Here is a 17035-nt window from a genome sequence, read left to right on the forward strand (position 1 = left end):
TTTCCTTTATTTCCTTTTCTTTGGGAAAGACAAAGAATCAGCTATAGTGAACAGATTCCTACACTCTTCTTCTGTTGACTTAATCCTTGTAAGTAGCCCAGAGGCCCACAAAAACCCGAGCCCATTGTCTAAAAAGCCTGTCATGTCTCTCACTGACCATCAGAAAGAGCAGGACAGTAAAGAATCTTTTAAAAAGGACAGTCTTTTTAGATTTACAGTATGATCTCCTAATTATCCTTATGCAAAGGTTGCAGCCCTGCTGAAATAATGCAGAAAACACAAATTATATATTTTGATATAATTTATATATTATCAATGATCTATATATATTCCCACTTAGATACAAAGATGAGAATGGAATCCTGCAGTGAAGACATTAAGAATAAGAAGAGTGGAGAAAATTTAGAAAGGGAGTATTTTATGTTTTAAACTATTGCCAAAGGAGATTTTTTTAAGTGCTGTTATACCTTAATACAAAGTTTTAAAGCATAGAAAATATGAACTTAGAAAAGCACATGTTAAAACCTGAGTCCCAAGACCTACATTCACTCAGCTTTGAAGGACTCTGAAGGGCTATTATTAGATTTTCACTGATAGAATATTCTTCTGAAATGTTTCTATGAGATTCGCTGAATGTTCATGGGTCAAGAACTTATATTTCTTTGTCAAATAGAGATAGAAATGTATAAACAGAACAAATACATTGTTTACATGGGTTTGAAAACTATTCTCATTATAGAAATTTACCGGGTTTGGTAAATTATTCACTTTCATTTGGCAGAACAGACAGATATTTTGTATTCTTTGTACAAGAAAATTTAACTGTGGTAGGGAAAAAACGCAGCTAGAATTTTAAGAATGACAATGGTCACAATTTTTAGATCTCAGGAATGGTTTTGCAGGCCAATTTCATGACTTCAAGAACATTCTGGGGTCATATACTTTCAGATGAAGAAAGAGGTAGTTATGTTAACTGCTGGTAAAAAGCCAGCAAGTTCTGCAGTAAAATCTATGAGCTCAGACCTATAACAGCAGCTAAAACCCAGGTCATGCCGGATAACCCAAAAATCTCAGAGGAAAAGCATTTGAAACCCAGCACGGAGATTTAGAGGGAAGAGTTTTCATATCCTATTAAGCTCTGTGAAAAACTTGAATTAGAGTCAAGAGAGCTTCTAACTTTCAAGAGTTGAGGAAAAAATTAGGAAAAAAATGACTGTTTAATGAATCTGTACTTAAAATTTATGATAAAGCTGTCATAAAAATTCCTATGCTAGAAATAACATACAACAGGCAGAAGATATTTAGAGACTGCAAAGTACTAATAGGATGTAATTGCAACTCATTTCCATGACCTAGTCAGAGAGCAAAAGCGCAGACACTGAGTGCTCAGAACAATTCACAGCAGTGTTCAGTACTATACCTAAGCAAATTCCATTACCATTTACATCTTCAAGGTGCCTTTCATTACATTACAGTGGGTTTTAAGAAAAAGGACCACCATAATGGTAGATATATTTATGGTATAAATTTAATGAGAACATATTTATGATTGGAGGAGTGGAGTGGAAAATGTTATAGAGAAGACCAAGTTAAATCTAATATTTTAGATTTATTATTATTCTCTCTATTAAGATTTTACTTTGCAAATCCTTCAATTACTATCCAATGTAAGCTTTTTCCTAGACTTTCTCTAGACAAAACTGTATCTTGCAATTACGATATAAAATATTAGGAAAAAAAAACTATCATGTAATATTTTCCCTAAAATCCTGTGAGGATGTAATATTTGGAAGTTTATTTGGTGAAGCAGTGGATGGCACTGTTGGGCTACAATTATAAGGCTATAGACGAAAATCTTAAATTGGTGTGCTTAAAAACAAGATTTTTGTGACACCTTCAGGCACACAATTCAGATATAAACTTATTCAGAGTACACTAGAGATTTCACAATCAATGTGGAAGTTAGTTTATGCACTGAAAGGAAGTTTTGTAACAGGAGAAGTATTATTTTAGGTGCTTCCACTGAAGCAGAAATGTTTACATGCTTGTTTCACGTAGCAGCATGATCCCATTTAGGCTAAAGAGAAAAGAGAACTTGGCACATGGAAGAATTGCTATGGGTTAATTTAATGACTGTATACATATTCTTAAAATGCTCACCCCTGAACGTCAAGTAGGCATGTTTTACTGCCCACAAAGTCGATTCTATTTCTTAAAACTACTCACAATTAATGGTCATCTTGTCTTTACTTACAGACTAAAATTGTCTGCATGAATGAGGTGAGGGAACAAGGTTTATTTTCAGAAAAGGACTTTTGTTCTTCAGTTGCTCTTACAAATTCTTACTTAAGGCATTACTTAAATAAATATCAGTTTGGGAAATTATCTTAGGTAACGGTCACTCTGTATTTCCCCAGAACAACGTATTTTATGAAATTGTAGGGGTGTGTGTAACTAATTTTTAGGATAGTCCATTAACTGAGGGAGGGAAAAAAAAAACCAATTAAAAATATTGTCTTGGCTTATGCAGTCACAACAAACTCAATTTCAGTGATAATAACTATTATATTGAGCATGAACATGAGCAAATCAATATTTAGAAGCATTTTATACCTGTTCACATCTTCATTAATGATGAGGCAGAGAGTTCCCTCAGCAATTTGCACATGACAAGACACAGGGAGGAGTGACTGGTACGCCAGAGGGGCCTCAGCAGGCTGGTGAATGGGATGACAGGAACCTCATGAAGTTCAACAAAAAGTGTTAAATCCTGCATCAGGGGAAGGACAAGCCCAGGCTCCAGTACCTGCTGGGAGTCACACAGCTGGAAAGCAGCTCTATAAAAATGGAGCTGGGCTGCTGAGGGATACCAGGTTGAATGTGAGCTGACAACGTGCCCTTGCAGCAATGGGAAATGTTATCCTGGGCTGAAATAGGCAAAATATTGCCAGTAGGTTTGGCAAGGGAATCCTTCTCCTGTGCTTAGCCTTGGTGAGGTCACACCTGGGTGTCTGCATCCAGTTTTGGTCTCCCCAATACAAGAGAGACATAGATATTCTTTTATAGTTACTTTTATTACTAAATTGATCCAGATAGTCTGTAGATATTCTTTGTTTCTCTTGAGGAGGGAAGACTCAAGGGGGCTACACAGTTGTGTATAAATACTTGTTGGTTTTCAGTATTTCCAAGGATGGAGACCACACAACTTCTCCGGACAAGCTGTCCATTGTTTGACCAGTAAAAAAAATAGTTTGTTCCTGCTGCCTTTTATCTTGTTACTGGCAACAAACAGATGTCTAGGTCAATTTAGAAATAAAAGAAAAAGTGAAAAAACCCAACAAAAGGATCTATAAAACTCAACCCTGACAACAAAGCTCTTCACAGAGATATACTATAAGAAAGCAATATTTCATAGACAAAACTGAAAGCATAATTTGATCTTTAATCTCTTACGTGGTACATAGTAATGGTCTCACTGCTGATATACCTAGGGAAATACCGGGGTTTTATGCATCTTGTTGGCCTGCTAGCAAAACTCTGATAAGTAATGATTCCTTATCAGTTGAATTCAACTTGCTTTCAGTTTTGAATCAGTTACTGAAAAAATACAAGTTTTCTTATGGCTGGTTCTGAAACCAGTGTCGTTGAAACTTCTGGAAATACACTAGGCATTTTCAATATGCACAGAAAAATGATAAAGGATAATGAAGTCTGAGAACCATATGAAATTGAGAAAAAGTAAATTAGCTCTTTTAGATATATATGATTTATGCAGTAACTTTGACAGTCAGTCTTGAATTTGTTGTAAAATGGTAGTATTTTCACCAACACATGAAATTTTTCCATTTTTAGCAATGTCATTAGTATCAACAATCTAGTACATCAAAGTGTAGAACCTGAAATGCAGGATGGAAATGACAACTAGCTTTAAGGTGTACATTCAGATTTCCTAGAATAGGGCACTTGATTTTATAGCAAAGCTTCTGAACAGAGATGATGAAATGGAGCACCTCCAGCTCATGGGACATTCGGATTTCTTCATATGTCTTACTACTTGAAAATATCAGGTAAGTTTCTAAAACACTGGCTTAGCTTTCTAGAACAACATTTGGTGCACAGCTTCTTGCCAGTTTCTCTGGACACTCCTTCATCCACCTTGTTCTAACATGGCCTGCAAAAGGCAGGGAGACCAGCAGCTCATGAGATGGAACTTGGGAGCTGTGGAAATCAACTGCTTTGGACTTCTCAGCACTGTGGGGTTGCTCTAAAGCTAGAGTTTCTGAAATTTCATCTTAGGGTATTTCTCTTACTGAGGACCTCGAAAGAATTGAATCTTCCTTTTGGGTCTCCAGGACACCCAGATGCCCCATTCTGAAGACAGTCCCTTGTTTGAGTTCCCATGGACTTCAGACCCTCAGTTTCATAGCAGCCTTGTTTCTAAGGTAGCTCTTGCTTGCTAATTAATCTGGTTCTTCAGCAGCCTGAAGGAATCCTTCCTGCCATTTTTTGAATGTCCATCAAAATTCATCTGCTGTCATGAAAATAGATTTCAGATTTCAATATTCCAGATTTCCAAACCTGATGATTTTTAATTGTGTTTGTATAATAAAAATGTATTTCTAGTGATGAGCAAACATAAGTGTTTGGTGACTTAGAGCACTAATAACAAATCCCAGAAAGAGCCACAGTCTGCTTCAGGTAGAACTGCCCTTGAAATAAGGTTGCTAATTAGATATCCAAACACATATGAAAGTTCAAAAGACATATGTGGCTATATTGCACATATATCTGTGGCTTTGTTTCAAAACCTTAATGTAGTACATTATGAAGGTATTTCCCTTTTTTCTTTGTCTTTTCATTTTAAGCATTTAGGATCTGTCACGCTAATCAGCTTAACAGGCTAAATATTCTTGAGCACATACCCTAGATATATTTGACCAGCTTACACATGTAAGTTTAGAATGTGGCCACTGAGTTCATGCTCATTTACTCCAGTGTAGACTAGAAAATACAGCCTTTCTTGTAGTCCCTCTATGTACAAATTGTTTGTGGACCAGGATCTTTAAAGGCTGAAGGACCAAACCTTAATAAAGGAACTGTTTTACTCTTAGGTTGACCTATGTGTACCAGTATTCTGTCTCACTGGCAGAGTGGTACAGTAGTGTCTCCTCCATGCTAATCTCCAATGACTGTAAACTGTTAAGGTGATCAACTAGAAGAGACAGTTCTTTCAGCACATGTACAGAATCCCTGTGAATTGGGGTCATATCTGCATATTTCACATATCCACCACAGTAAAATTTGGGGAAGAAAAGTAGGGTATATAATCATTCTATACAATCTTTTATTTTTTCTTTCTTTCTTCTCAGTTACAATTTACTTAATTACATTGAAATTCCATCTTAATTTAGAATTGCTTAAGGCATTGACATTATAAAATTAAAAGTTAGTTACTCTACTAAAAGTTCCAGGTAATTCAAATTCCATTATAGCGTTCACTTTGATACTGCAGTAAGTACCATCCCTTCAGCTACAAAAAGAGAGAAATGAATCTACACTTTGATTCAAGTAAGAATTTAACTAAAACAAAAAGGCCAGCATATACAATGCTGAACTAATTATGCTTGCATTTTAAATCCGGGTATGAAAGTAATTTTAACAGATTACAAACAAATCTAACATCTAATATTAAAATCTTAGAAATGGAGGAGACTAATCCAAAAGGAAAAATGCTTTAGTGTCTAGAAAATTTTCTCTAGAAAAATTTCCGGTAAAAGCTACTATGACTGAGATGCAAACAATCTCACTGAGAAATGTTATCATTGAGAAATGTTATCATTTCTCATTGCAGGTACTTTGAACATATATTCATATGTATACATATGCACACACATGTATATTATATTCCATTAAAAATGCAAATCCAAACATGCATACAAGAGGTGTATAACAGACTGTAGTTCAAACTTAATTGTGACTTTTTTTTTTTTTTTTTTTTTTTTTTTTTTTTTTTTTTTTTTTTTTTTTTTTTTTTTTTAAAGAAAATATTATTTTCCAGTAGTGTAACATTGAAGGTTTCCTACAGGAAGAAGTCACTATCACCAAAAATTAACACTTCTCTTTTTAGGCCTTCAAGGTAGAATTTAACATTTATTTTACTCCTCTAAAACAAACATATAGATCATAGACATAGTTTTCATTTCCAAGACTCCTTCCTTAATGACTACAAATATAATATAATTACGGTATCCATACATCCAACATCAAATATGATTTAATACTAGAGTAGCTGCAAAGCACTTTTTTATCTATCAAGGTCATATCTTGATGGCTGCACAAGCTCAGATAAATCAGGTGTTAAGCAGGCACATCTCCAAGGAATCTGATAATTCTCTCATTTGCAATCCTCAGCATATCTTATTATTTACTGCCAAAGAAATGACTGATTAATTTTGTCATCTTTGCTGTGTGATTTTTGCTCAGCTGAAACTGGCTGCCCTCTTCTGAAATGCCTGATCAGACCTATTTAAGTTGATGCCTTTGATGGCAGATGCTGAGGAGCTTGCTGACTTAGGCTTTGACTAAACATTCCTCCACTGCAATATTTATGCACAGAATCCTAAATGATAACAGACAGTCAATGTAGATAACAAAACCTTGTAAGATGTTTCCACTATTTTACTGATGCTCAAAACAGCTTCACTTGTACTAGAGGTATCAGTCAAGATGAAAAATTGAAACAAAAATCAAAAAAATTTTGCTTTGATGAATACTGTATTTCTCACAAACAAAGTATGTGAGGTCAGGAAATAAAATCTGTTATTGGAAAACTATGCAGTCTGATTTTTTTTTTAAAGCTTTAAATTCTTTCTGTAGTGTGATGTCATGCTCAGTTTTGGAAGATAGGGGCATTTTACTATCAAACTGTTCTAAACAAAATTATCAAAACAAAGCCAATAAAAAAAACCCAACTACAATGAAAGTTAAGCCCTATGGAAAAAAAATCTGCCTCTAGCTCTTTATTAATCACATTCCAACACCAGAGGCTAGAAGTACATCAAACTGCACCGAATCCTTTTCACATGACAACCTCATAAATTATTCAACTCATTAGTAACACCAAGAGGCATAAAAATAACATCAGTGTTAAGGATGTTTTCTTACAGAGAAAGGTCAGCTAAAAGTCTCAGTATTAAAATCCAAAGACTTAAGCCTCTGAAAAGTAAACACATCTAGATAGAATCCATGAATAGTTTAATGCCTGCTGATTTAAAATTCCATGTTAATTTTAATATATATATGAAAAGCTAGAATTAATTTTTAAATTCTGAAAACTTCAGTCTATTGTTAAGTTTTATGTAACCACTAAGTTTTATGTGCACCATCTGTGTACAAACCTGAGTTTTAATTTTCCTGTATGGTGAATGCACTAACAGGTGTCATATACATATAAAGTCCATGGTTTTAGTGATTATTTGCCTTTCAAAAGCAATGTAGCAATTAGCACAGTTTTGTACCCGACTCTTATAAAGTCTCTATCCTGATGTTTTGAAAGAACATGGAGAAAATAACCCTTTGTCCAACACCATATACCATGAAATACCATACACAAAAGAGCAAAATGTCTTCTTTAACCCAGCTTAAGGAAAGTTTATGACTTAAAGTCCTGCACATGATAGCCTTCACCGTTAAGTAAGGATTAAGTTACATTTGCTGGTATAACTGCACACACAGATATTACTTCATATGTCTAACCTTGTTCGGATCCCAGCTATTTGCTTTAACAGCCACAAAGTTGGTGAAAGTGTAGGTCATACAGAGTTAGCTTTATATCTATCATATTCAGAACTTTTGGCAACCTCAGCCTGTGGCTAAACATCAGATGAAAGTTTCAACTTGCTTTATGAATTATTACTTCAATTTTTTTCTCCTAAATTCTAAAGAATCATAGTATTTTCTTTTTAGCACGAAACCGACAAAAACCAGAAAATCATCACAATATTCTTTAAAAAATTCCTGTCTTTGATATGCCAGAGAAGTATCCCAACTTAAGCCTGAGAAATAAATTCGCTTCAGTCACAAGCATATGAAACCTTTGCATGTTATAGAGGAATTTGTAAGCATGTCCTCATTCCTCTTTTATACTCCAGCTACATCTCCATGAAAATCAAACATTATCTAATTCTTCAGTTCCTAAAACTGAAGCTTCTATATATTTAGTTCACTATTGAAATCACAAGTTATCCTTAAAAATTATTATTGTTAAAAAGTTTTAATACATTTCAGGATTTGCAGAAAATATACATTTGGCTGAAATTTGCATGCCAGAATAAAATTTCTGATCTTTTTTAATTCCTCATTGACAAAACCTCTCCAATGGAACTATTACGACACATTAATTTGATGACCTATTTCATTCAGGGGCTCCAGAGAGACAAGTTCAGTTGTTTTTACCAGTGTCTCAAAGTTAGCATCTGGGAATACTAGAGAAGTATAATGTGAGTCCCTTGGGGAACAGGGAATTTAACAGCCCACAAGCTCAAGTCCTCTGGTTCATTAAAGTGTAAGAATTGAAAGAGAAAGAATTTTCTAAGAATATGTTGTCCTATGTTCTCAGCACCGTCCTTGAGAAAGAAGGGACATGATTCTCAGGCATTCATGGACATCAAGAAAGCATCATGAGCTATATTTTTAAGCTGAGTTAATACTGACCATATTCCACAGCAGCTTTTAGGAGAGCATCAGCATGAGTAGACCCAAAAGCATTGCGGACAAATCTCCTCCGTCGGCGCAAATCATCTTCCCAGTAATCCAAGCGCCAGAAGTCATGCAGTTGGCTGGAAAATAAAGAACACACACATCAGCACCTACCACAGCTTGAACTGTATTTACATACATTGTAGTATAATTTCACTGCTGCTTTCCCATTTCTGGAATACAATCTTGTAAAAACATGTATTACAAAAAATTACAATATTCTAGCATTTCTTTACATTCATTTACGTATTATAAACCCCCAGCACTGCCTGTCTTAAAATGTTCTGCCTGCTGCTAAAAACATTAATCACACTGAACCCATTAACAAATGCAGCATCAAATTACAAGTATTAATGGCACAGCTTGCTTTCTTTTACAGTGTTTTTAACAAGGCTTGTAAATCATAGAATGGACCTCAGTGCAAATAGTTTGCAGTTTAATGACTATGGTCCCTTAGCAGACTGAACTTAAAAGTATAAAATATTGCCCACTTGAATTTTGTGGAACTATGATTAAACTAATGTGCTGAAATATTCATTGAAATAATTCCCCACTGCCCCTAGCAACCTGAGAAAATTGCAATTTTATTCATTATTAATAACACTGAATTAGAGCAGAAAAAAAGTTCCACCATGTGGTAATTGTCTTGGTAAATTATTATTCCAGCACTAACAGAGTACTAGGATGATTTTATAGCTCCCAGCTAATACAAGCCATTAACAACCATGGCCATCTTAGTGTTATGCTGCCTTTTTACATTCAAAAGAATATTAAACTCCTGTAGAATTATATAAGCCATTGTTAATTTATATTAAAGCCAAAAAGTACACACATATAACCATCTGGTATTCAATTTTGTTTCTAAAGAACTGACCAGCTCCACTTTCAGATAACTTCTTGAGTTTTCAACACAAACCTCCCACATGTTTTTTATAAGTTATTTGGGTAAAGCTGCATTTTAAGCCAACATTTTAAAAGCTTTTTGGATCAGTAGGAAGAATGCAACATGTTTGCGGATGCATCCTTATCATCAAACTCATAATTGAACACTTAAAATTATTCTGTAGGCCATGACCTTGTAGACCCTAACTAGGGAGCCACTGCTTTAAACCAGTCGTTTTCAATCTATCTGTAATGCCCTGGATGTATGAGATCAAAAGACAAAGAAAAAAAAGGGAAAAAAAAAGGGAGAAAAAAACTTAACAACTCATGAGTATGGGCTATCTCTCTGCTGGATTTTTCTAGGTATGACTTCAGCCACTGTTTTCTACATTGCCTTCATTTTGAGAAGCTATGTGCTGGTAGCCACTTCTAGAGTAGAAGTAGAAATATGCTAATGTAGGGCAGGTATTTTCATTCTTAAAAGTCTACTTAAGCACTTTTTTTTAAATGCCTTCATTAGTTATTGCCCAGCTTCACTAACTGCTGTCATGACACCTGAATCATGAGCTCTGGAGGGCAGGGCACTGTGGGGAGTGGATCTACCATCCTACCTTCTAGCCACTAACAAATTTTCAGAAGCAGCACACCGTAATTTTTAGTTTTTTGCATTCTGAAGGGAATTTTCCCTATATGCTTCTTGAGTCTGCCTGAAGGTCCTACTTTTATTGCTGCCCTGCAGAACAGGCATTTTACTTATTTAGAAGCAGTGAGGAGGCAACGTCAGTGGTTTTCTGAAAGACAAGAAGTCTTCTCTTCTTAATTCAATTTCAGAGTAAGTCATGATAGGACAGAATTAAAAATATTAATGAAACCCTTTTTAAAAAAGGAGATCTCTGAAATTATGTGTATTGGCAGCAATAAAAAAACCCAACTTGTATGTTGATAAGAATGATCTATGTAAGAATAAAAACTTTATGAAATTTAAGAAATATTCAAAGACTAAAAAACTACATTTTAAATTTGTTCTGTGTTTAGTCTCATAATTTGTTACTTTGATTAATTAGTCTGAAGATTACTGTATATTCTTAATTTAAAGTAAACCAGATTTTAAAGCCACTATTTTAATGAAGTGTTAAGTAAGAAAGTCATGAAATTGTCAGAGGATTAAGTCTAGTTTGCAGATCCAAGAAAACATTACACATTCACCAGGGACTGAAGCTTGGAATATACAATAATGGTGCAAAATTAAAATATTTGAGGAAAAATAACAGAAACATCATTTCTAATTACGAATCATATAACTTTTAAAAACAGAACTGAAGTTTCTTCTTACAGTTTTCTACAAAAGTCTAGCCCACAATGTTACTGCACGGTTCCAGGTACTTGGTATCTCAACCCTAAAGAAAAAGTTTCTGAATCCTAACTAGTTGGTCGAAGACTTATTTTTGACTTGTTGAGCAACATCATTAACAAAAAGACAAGATACTTTTTCTACCCTGTCATTAGAAAGAAGGCAGACACTTCAAAAGGTGGTGGATCTATATTTACAGAAAATTTTGAATTATTGAGTTTCATCACTTGAATAACAGGCAGAAAAAAATGTGTAATTTTCCTTAAATGTTGTATAATTACATCTATAAGTTAGACTAAAAATACTGGTAAGTAGAAGACTGTGGCACCAGTTCCAGCCTGAAATTAAGAATTTAACCTGAATCTGTGTCTGTGTTAAGTTGTCTAGACCATAGATTACTGTACTTCAGAAATACTTATATTCTAATCCTGTGGATATTACTCAGGCTTTAAGATTTTTGAGGAATTTAGGTAGCTGTTAGGTAGTTCTAAATGATGGCTGTAAATTAAGCAAAACTGTATTTTCTAATGTAGTACTAGGCACAAGGCAGTCCTAGAAGAAGCATGTCACCAATAACTTTCTTCTAAAATGCATTTTTTCCAGAAGTGACTTGACTAAATCAAGTCATTTTAGTAATTTTATTTCTATGACAAGTACAATAAGCTTGACTTTTCCTTATAATGTGTATTATTAATAATCCTTACTTCCACAACCAACTAGATTACATGTAATTTCTCATTCCTCCATCTCTTATACCAGTGCAGTGACATTTTGAATCAGGCTTGTTTGAATGAAGAAGTGCATATTAAGCACAATATAATGAATTTTTTTTAAGAACTAAAAGTTTATAGCATCATTTATGAACTACTTTGAAAGACTTTTAAGAAAAGAGAAATATATCTATGTCCCTTCAACTGAACAGCTACTTAAAATGACCCAAAGAACTCTGCATGATGAGTGTAACTGCCAGAGAGAATTTCCTTACAAACTACAGTATAATCCAATATAAACCTTTCTCATCATAATGAGAACTGCCATGAAACTGGTAATACTACAAGGCTACTAACAATGACAAAATTTATTCGGAATGGTACAGTGTTGTAACTTAATCCCGAATTTCAGATGTGCAGTATCTCATATAGTTAATACAAAGAAAAAATATGTTTTAATGGAACAAGCCCTATTGTACTACATATTGCAGGATTAAAAGTTTTGTTTCATTGCCACTGTCATCATTGGTTGCCACTTGACAGCTTGACATGGATGTTCTCCTACTTCAAATACATTTTTCTTTGCCAGCATGGGATAGAAAGGTAAACTTGTGTTATGCTGCCCTGGGTAGCCAAGGTGGACTTCGATAAGTTGGGGCAAACAGCTTTGAAGTCTCTCAAATGCAGGTTGCTCTAAAACTCAGATCTGCCCAGAATTCTGCATAATATTCTTTGCTGCCATACCACAAACACTTTCCCTGTATATGGGAACAAAGATTATTGAGACAGACTAAAGTGTTTCAGGTAGCTCAATTATCCTCTCAGAGGGGAAACTGTAGAGTGCTCTGCCAGCAAAATGATTAAGAGGAATATCAAGTCAGCCTGCACAGCAAAGTTTTCACTGCCTTTTCACATCTCCACAGCTTGAAAATTTAAATGACAACTTTTAAAAAGATCTTCTGTTAAGTCCTATAGCCATAAGCTTCAATGAAGAGCATGGGAAGGGTTTTTTTCTTAGACTTATGAATCCTAGCTGTGCTAAACTGTAAGTCTTTGCCCACCCTCTGTACATTCAGCATCTGTGACCACAGCTGTGAAACTCAGTCCCTGTTCATAAACAATGTGCAGTTTGCTATATGGGACCTACAGCTACAGCAACTAGTGGCAAAAATGAACAGTGGAGAGTAGCAGTACACATGTCCATAAAAGATTCTCAGACTACAGCCCAGAGGATGGGCTGCCAGATGGAAGAGATTAAGTTTGAATATATTAATGAAGAGGAACAAGCCTGCAGACATGGGGGAAGGGGGAAAAGTTGTTTTGAAAAAGAGGTGGGTCACAGAATTGGAAGAATCTCAGAGAATCCATGGGCTTTGTAATACTGGGAAAATAGTAGAAAAGGCAAGGAATTGATGATCTATAATTTCAAGAATTAGTCCTGGTTGCTTTTATGTGACATATTTTGAAAAAGAAATATTATTCTTTTCACGCTATGGAATTATGGCTGTGTTTTGAGAAATGAGAGGAAAAAAGCATATTTGGAAAGCATAAAGCATTCCCCTAACGTAATATAAAGAACACAAAATGAATGACATTAGAAAAAACATAAGTAAAAGAAAACTTGAAATACAAAAAATACAAAAAACACTTATGCAATATTTGTCATGGTTAAAGCCAAAATATAAACATATTTGCCAGAAGATGCAAGTAGCAGAAGTCTTCTGTAACAAAAAAGTGAGCAAGTAAGGTTCAGACGTGGTGTTGCAATAGATACAGTAACTGTAAATAATATTAAACCCTCAAAATATTAACACAGAGAATAAAGATGTAATGAATATGAGAAACACCTAATGTCATGAAAATTGGAAAAGGTGGTAAAAGAGGTAAAGGGTTTCCATTTGGACTTTGAACTAAGGATTAAACAGAGCAGAGAGAATCTCAAACTAACAGCAAACACTAGTGATTAGAATATTACCATCAGAATAGGAGCAGAGGAGTCACCTTTGAAAAGCAGAAAGAGAACTGTCAACAGTTTCTCTCCTATGATCATGTTACTAATGGTCTTGCATTAATAATGAAGGACAAAGCTGAGACAACACAGAATTTGCTACAAATGAAAGAGAGAAAAAACTATCAGAAGATGACTAATGGTTAAAGATCCACCAAATTTATGGATAACTTTCTAAGAACTGTTTTTAAGGGTAACACCCTTTTCAGGGAATGATTTATGTGGCTTTTATTTTCTTCTTAAGGCACTGGAAAAATGAGTATTTTATACACACTCTTAATGAAGATTTCCAACTCCTGAAACTTTTTTATCTTAATTTTGGTGAAAAAACTAAGGACTCAAAGCTGAAAACAGAAATCTCTCAATTTTAATTAATCTTCAGATAGATGAGATGTTTGAAAGGAGAATAATGTCATTAGATGTGGAGGCTGTGACAACAGAGATGTTAATTTTAGCTATGGTACTACTTAAACCACAAACTTCTAACGCAGTAAAATCCCAGGATTATGGATTTTATGGTATTGCATAGAGTGTGAAGGAAAAAACTGATAATGAATACACAAACAAACAAGGACTAACAGTTTTACTGATTGCCTAGATTTTTTTATAAAGCTTAGTTCGTCAGAATGAGTTGTTCACTCTGGAATGGCTGCTATATTATTAAATAGGAGTAAACTTCTACCAAGAAGCAGCAGTTGTAGGGAAATAAGACTAACCATGCATGAAGCTATAAATAGGGAAAAAAACCAGAAAAATGCCACATACATCTTAAAAATAGCAATGGAAGTGGCAATAACTCAAATGTCTACAAAGTAAAATTAAAGATAAGTAGAATTTTTTAAATTATTGAATTAACATAAAATATAAGTTTAAAATAATGAGAGAAAAGTTTGGCAAATCTATCTAAGTACTAATGGGCAATAGTAGGATGCTACACATAGTACAGCTAAATGAAACAATATGATTTCCCAAAGTTATATTCTTGGCTCCTTTTAGTGAATGCAATGGCATTGAATGAAGAACGGAAGCAACTTACAAAGCAGATACATAAATTGTCAGTGTTTCACTCACTCAAATCACAAAGGGCATTTTGTTAACAAAATGTGAGTAACAACTGAATGCAATTGCACCAGATTATAGAGATAATAAATTATGAACTTAGAAACATTAAAATGAAATAAAATAAAATTTAGGGTTAGAATTAAGACTTCAAAGATTATATTTGAGGAAAAAAAAATAAAAGAAAGGAAAAGAAAGTGGTTGGAACAATACTCTGGTTTAACTTAGATTTCTGGTTTGGAACCTTAATTCTGTTTCAGAATGTGGTTTGCTGCCACACCAAACAAAAAGGAAACAAAACATCCAAAGGCAAAAAAGCTATTTTATAGTTTTAGATAAAATAAAATCTGGGTAAAATTCCCTTTGGAAAATACCTTAAAAGAACTTAGAGCAGTTTAGGACATTTTTATTTTTAATGTGTATTTCGTTATGTCATGCTTTCTCAGTGCAATGGGTATTTATTAAGATTTCATAAATACTGCCATGATGCCACAGTATAACAAACTCCAAGATGGAATGAACTGGGGCTCATCTCTGTCATTCTTAACTGGCTGCAAAAAAGAGACACACAGAGTGGCTTAGACTAAGAGCATAAATATAGGCGGCTAAGATTAAGTAAAATGTATTCCATTATAAGTGTGCATGACAATTTTCTTATTCAAAATGTAGAAATATCTCAAAGTTTAATTGACACAAAACTTGATTTAGCAAATGATCATTGAATTTCAAGCAAAAGAAAAAATTTACGTTTTGACTAGAATGTTTGTTATAACTTCACATCTGAAATAGGCATCATGACACTAAAATACACTCCTGCTTTTAGGAAATACAATATGAAAATAAAAACATTTGAAGACTTTTGTTAACTTAGAAAAAATGAAAATGGAAAAAATCATGTATTTTCATAGGAATTTATCCCCTCATAACTTTTTTCCAGAAGATTTGATCAAAATAATGTTTTCTAATTTAAATGGGTTTAAAAATGAAATTTCCATTTATTTTTTTACAGTTTTTTCAAGCATATTACTACTGTTAGCAAAATTATTTTGCTTGTTAAGCACATCATCTGTCTAATTAAAAGAAAAATAAAAGTGACTAGAAAAACAGAAGACCTAATGAACTTTTTGTCAAAAAAATTGTATTTTGGGGGGGAAAGTATTGTGTGATTTTACAGTTGTAATCCATAAGAAATCAGATGAGTGTCTCAGAAAATAACTTATTTTTCTTAATTTAACAAAGTAAAATGCTGATTTAATAAATTAAAAACTTTAATTATGCTGTTTTTAAAACAACGTTAACTTTAATAGATACAGTTCTTACAACATTTAAGATATTTCTTATTTCTCATGATATACAAGACATTTACAGGATTAAGTTTGGGACTTTTTTAAAATTGTAGTTTATCCTCTGAGCTTCAAACATTAAATATTTTTACAGTAACAATTCTGTAGAATGGATTAATCTGATAATACAGTTACCTACTTTTGTTCAGCTTTTCAGTCAAGAACATCAAAATGCATTTGAGTAGGAAGCACAGTGACTCAATTCTGCCTAGGGAAAGTGAACAGTGGTTGCACAGAAACCAGACAAACTGATGTTATGACCACGGGAAAATAAGAGAATTCTTTCTTGTAATTATGTTTTGTCTCTTTTTGTCTGACTCATTTTTTTCCCAAAAATTAATTTTAAGAAAACCTCAAATCTCAACTCGCCCCCAAAGCAACCCTTCCCTATCTGGGATCTTTTAGTATTATTTGCTTGGTCCAGTTGTAGCACTGAAAATCAAAGACTGAGAGAATTTATTCGAATCTCACAGAAACACCCTTCTTCTTTGCCTTCTACAGGAGCACTAACTATTCTACTTATGAGGATGACAGCATCTTTTGTTCTGCGTAATGAATACAGCTAGATTTTTTGGTTGTTTTTTTGTACCTTTTCTGGAGAGAAATTGGGAGAATTGAGAGAGAAATCTCTTTTCCAATTGAATTCTGAATGACAATAATATCATTGCACTAAGAAACTCCAGTAAACAGAGCTGGAGGTTGTTCTTAATGTCATCCCCATACAGTCTACATGAGCACAATGCAGAAGTCCTGAGATTTTGCAAATCTTCAAATGAAGCAGTGACTTTTCACAAGAAAAATTAGTTACTCTGTATTTCAAGATTTTATGTATCATATTAAACACATATCTAGGGACAGCATAGGACAAATATTTTGAGCCTTTATGACTTGTCTGCAATTCTAGAAGAGTTAAATAGCTAAAATT

At 33.9% G+C, this 17035-nt stretch overlaps 1 protein-coding gene across 1 annotated transcript in view; it reads right to left on the reverse strand.

Annotated features, from left to right (window-relative positions):
• Positions 1–17035, reverse strand: part of NBEA (neurobeachin) — a 453768-nt gene that overhangs the window by 173390 nt on the left and 263343 nt on the right. Inside the window, exon 38 of the mRNA XM_083884753.1 lies at positions 8713–8837. Within this exon, the coding sequence (XP_083740879.1) occupies positions 8713–8837 (125 nt within the window). The remainder of the gene's footprint in view (positions 1–8712; positions 8838–17035) is intronic.

Source organism: Zosterops lateralis (assembly GCF_965231275.1).
Source record: "Zosterops lateralis genome assembly, chromosome: 2".
In the NCBI taxonomy this organism is placed as follows: Eukaryota; Metazoa; Chordata; class Aves; order Passeriformes; family Zosteropidae; genus Zosterops; species Zosterops lateralis.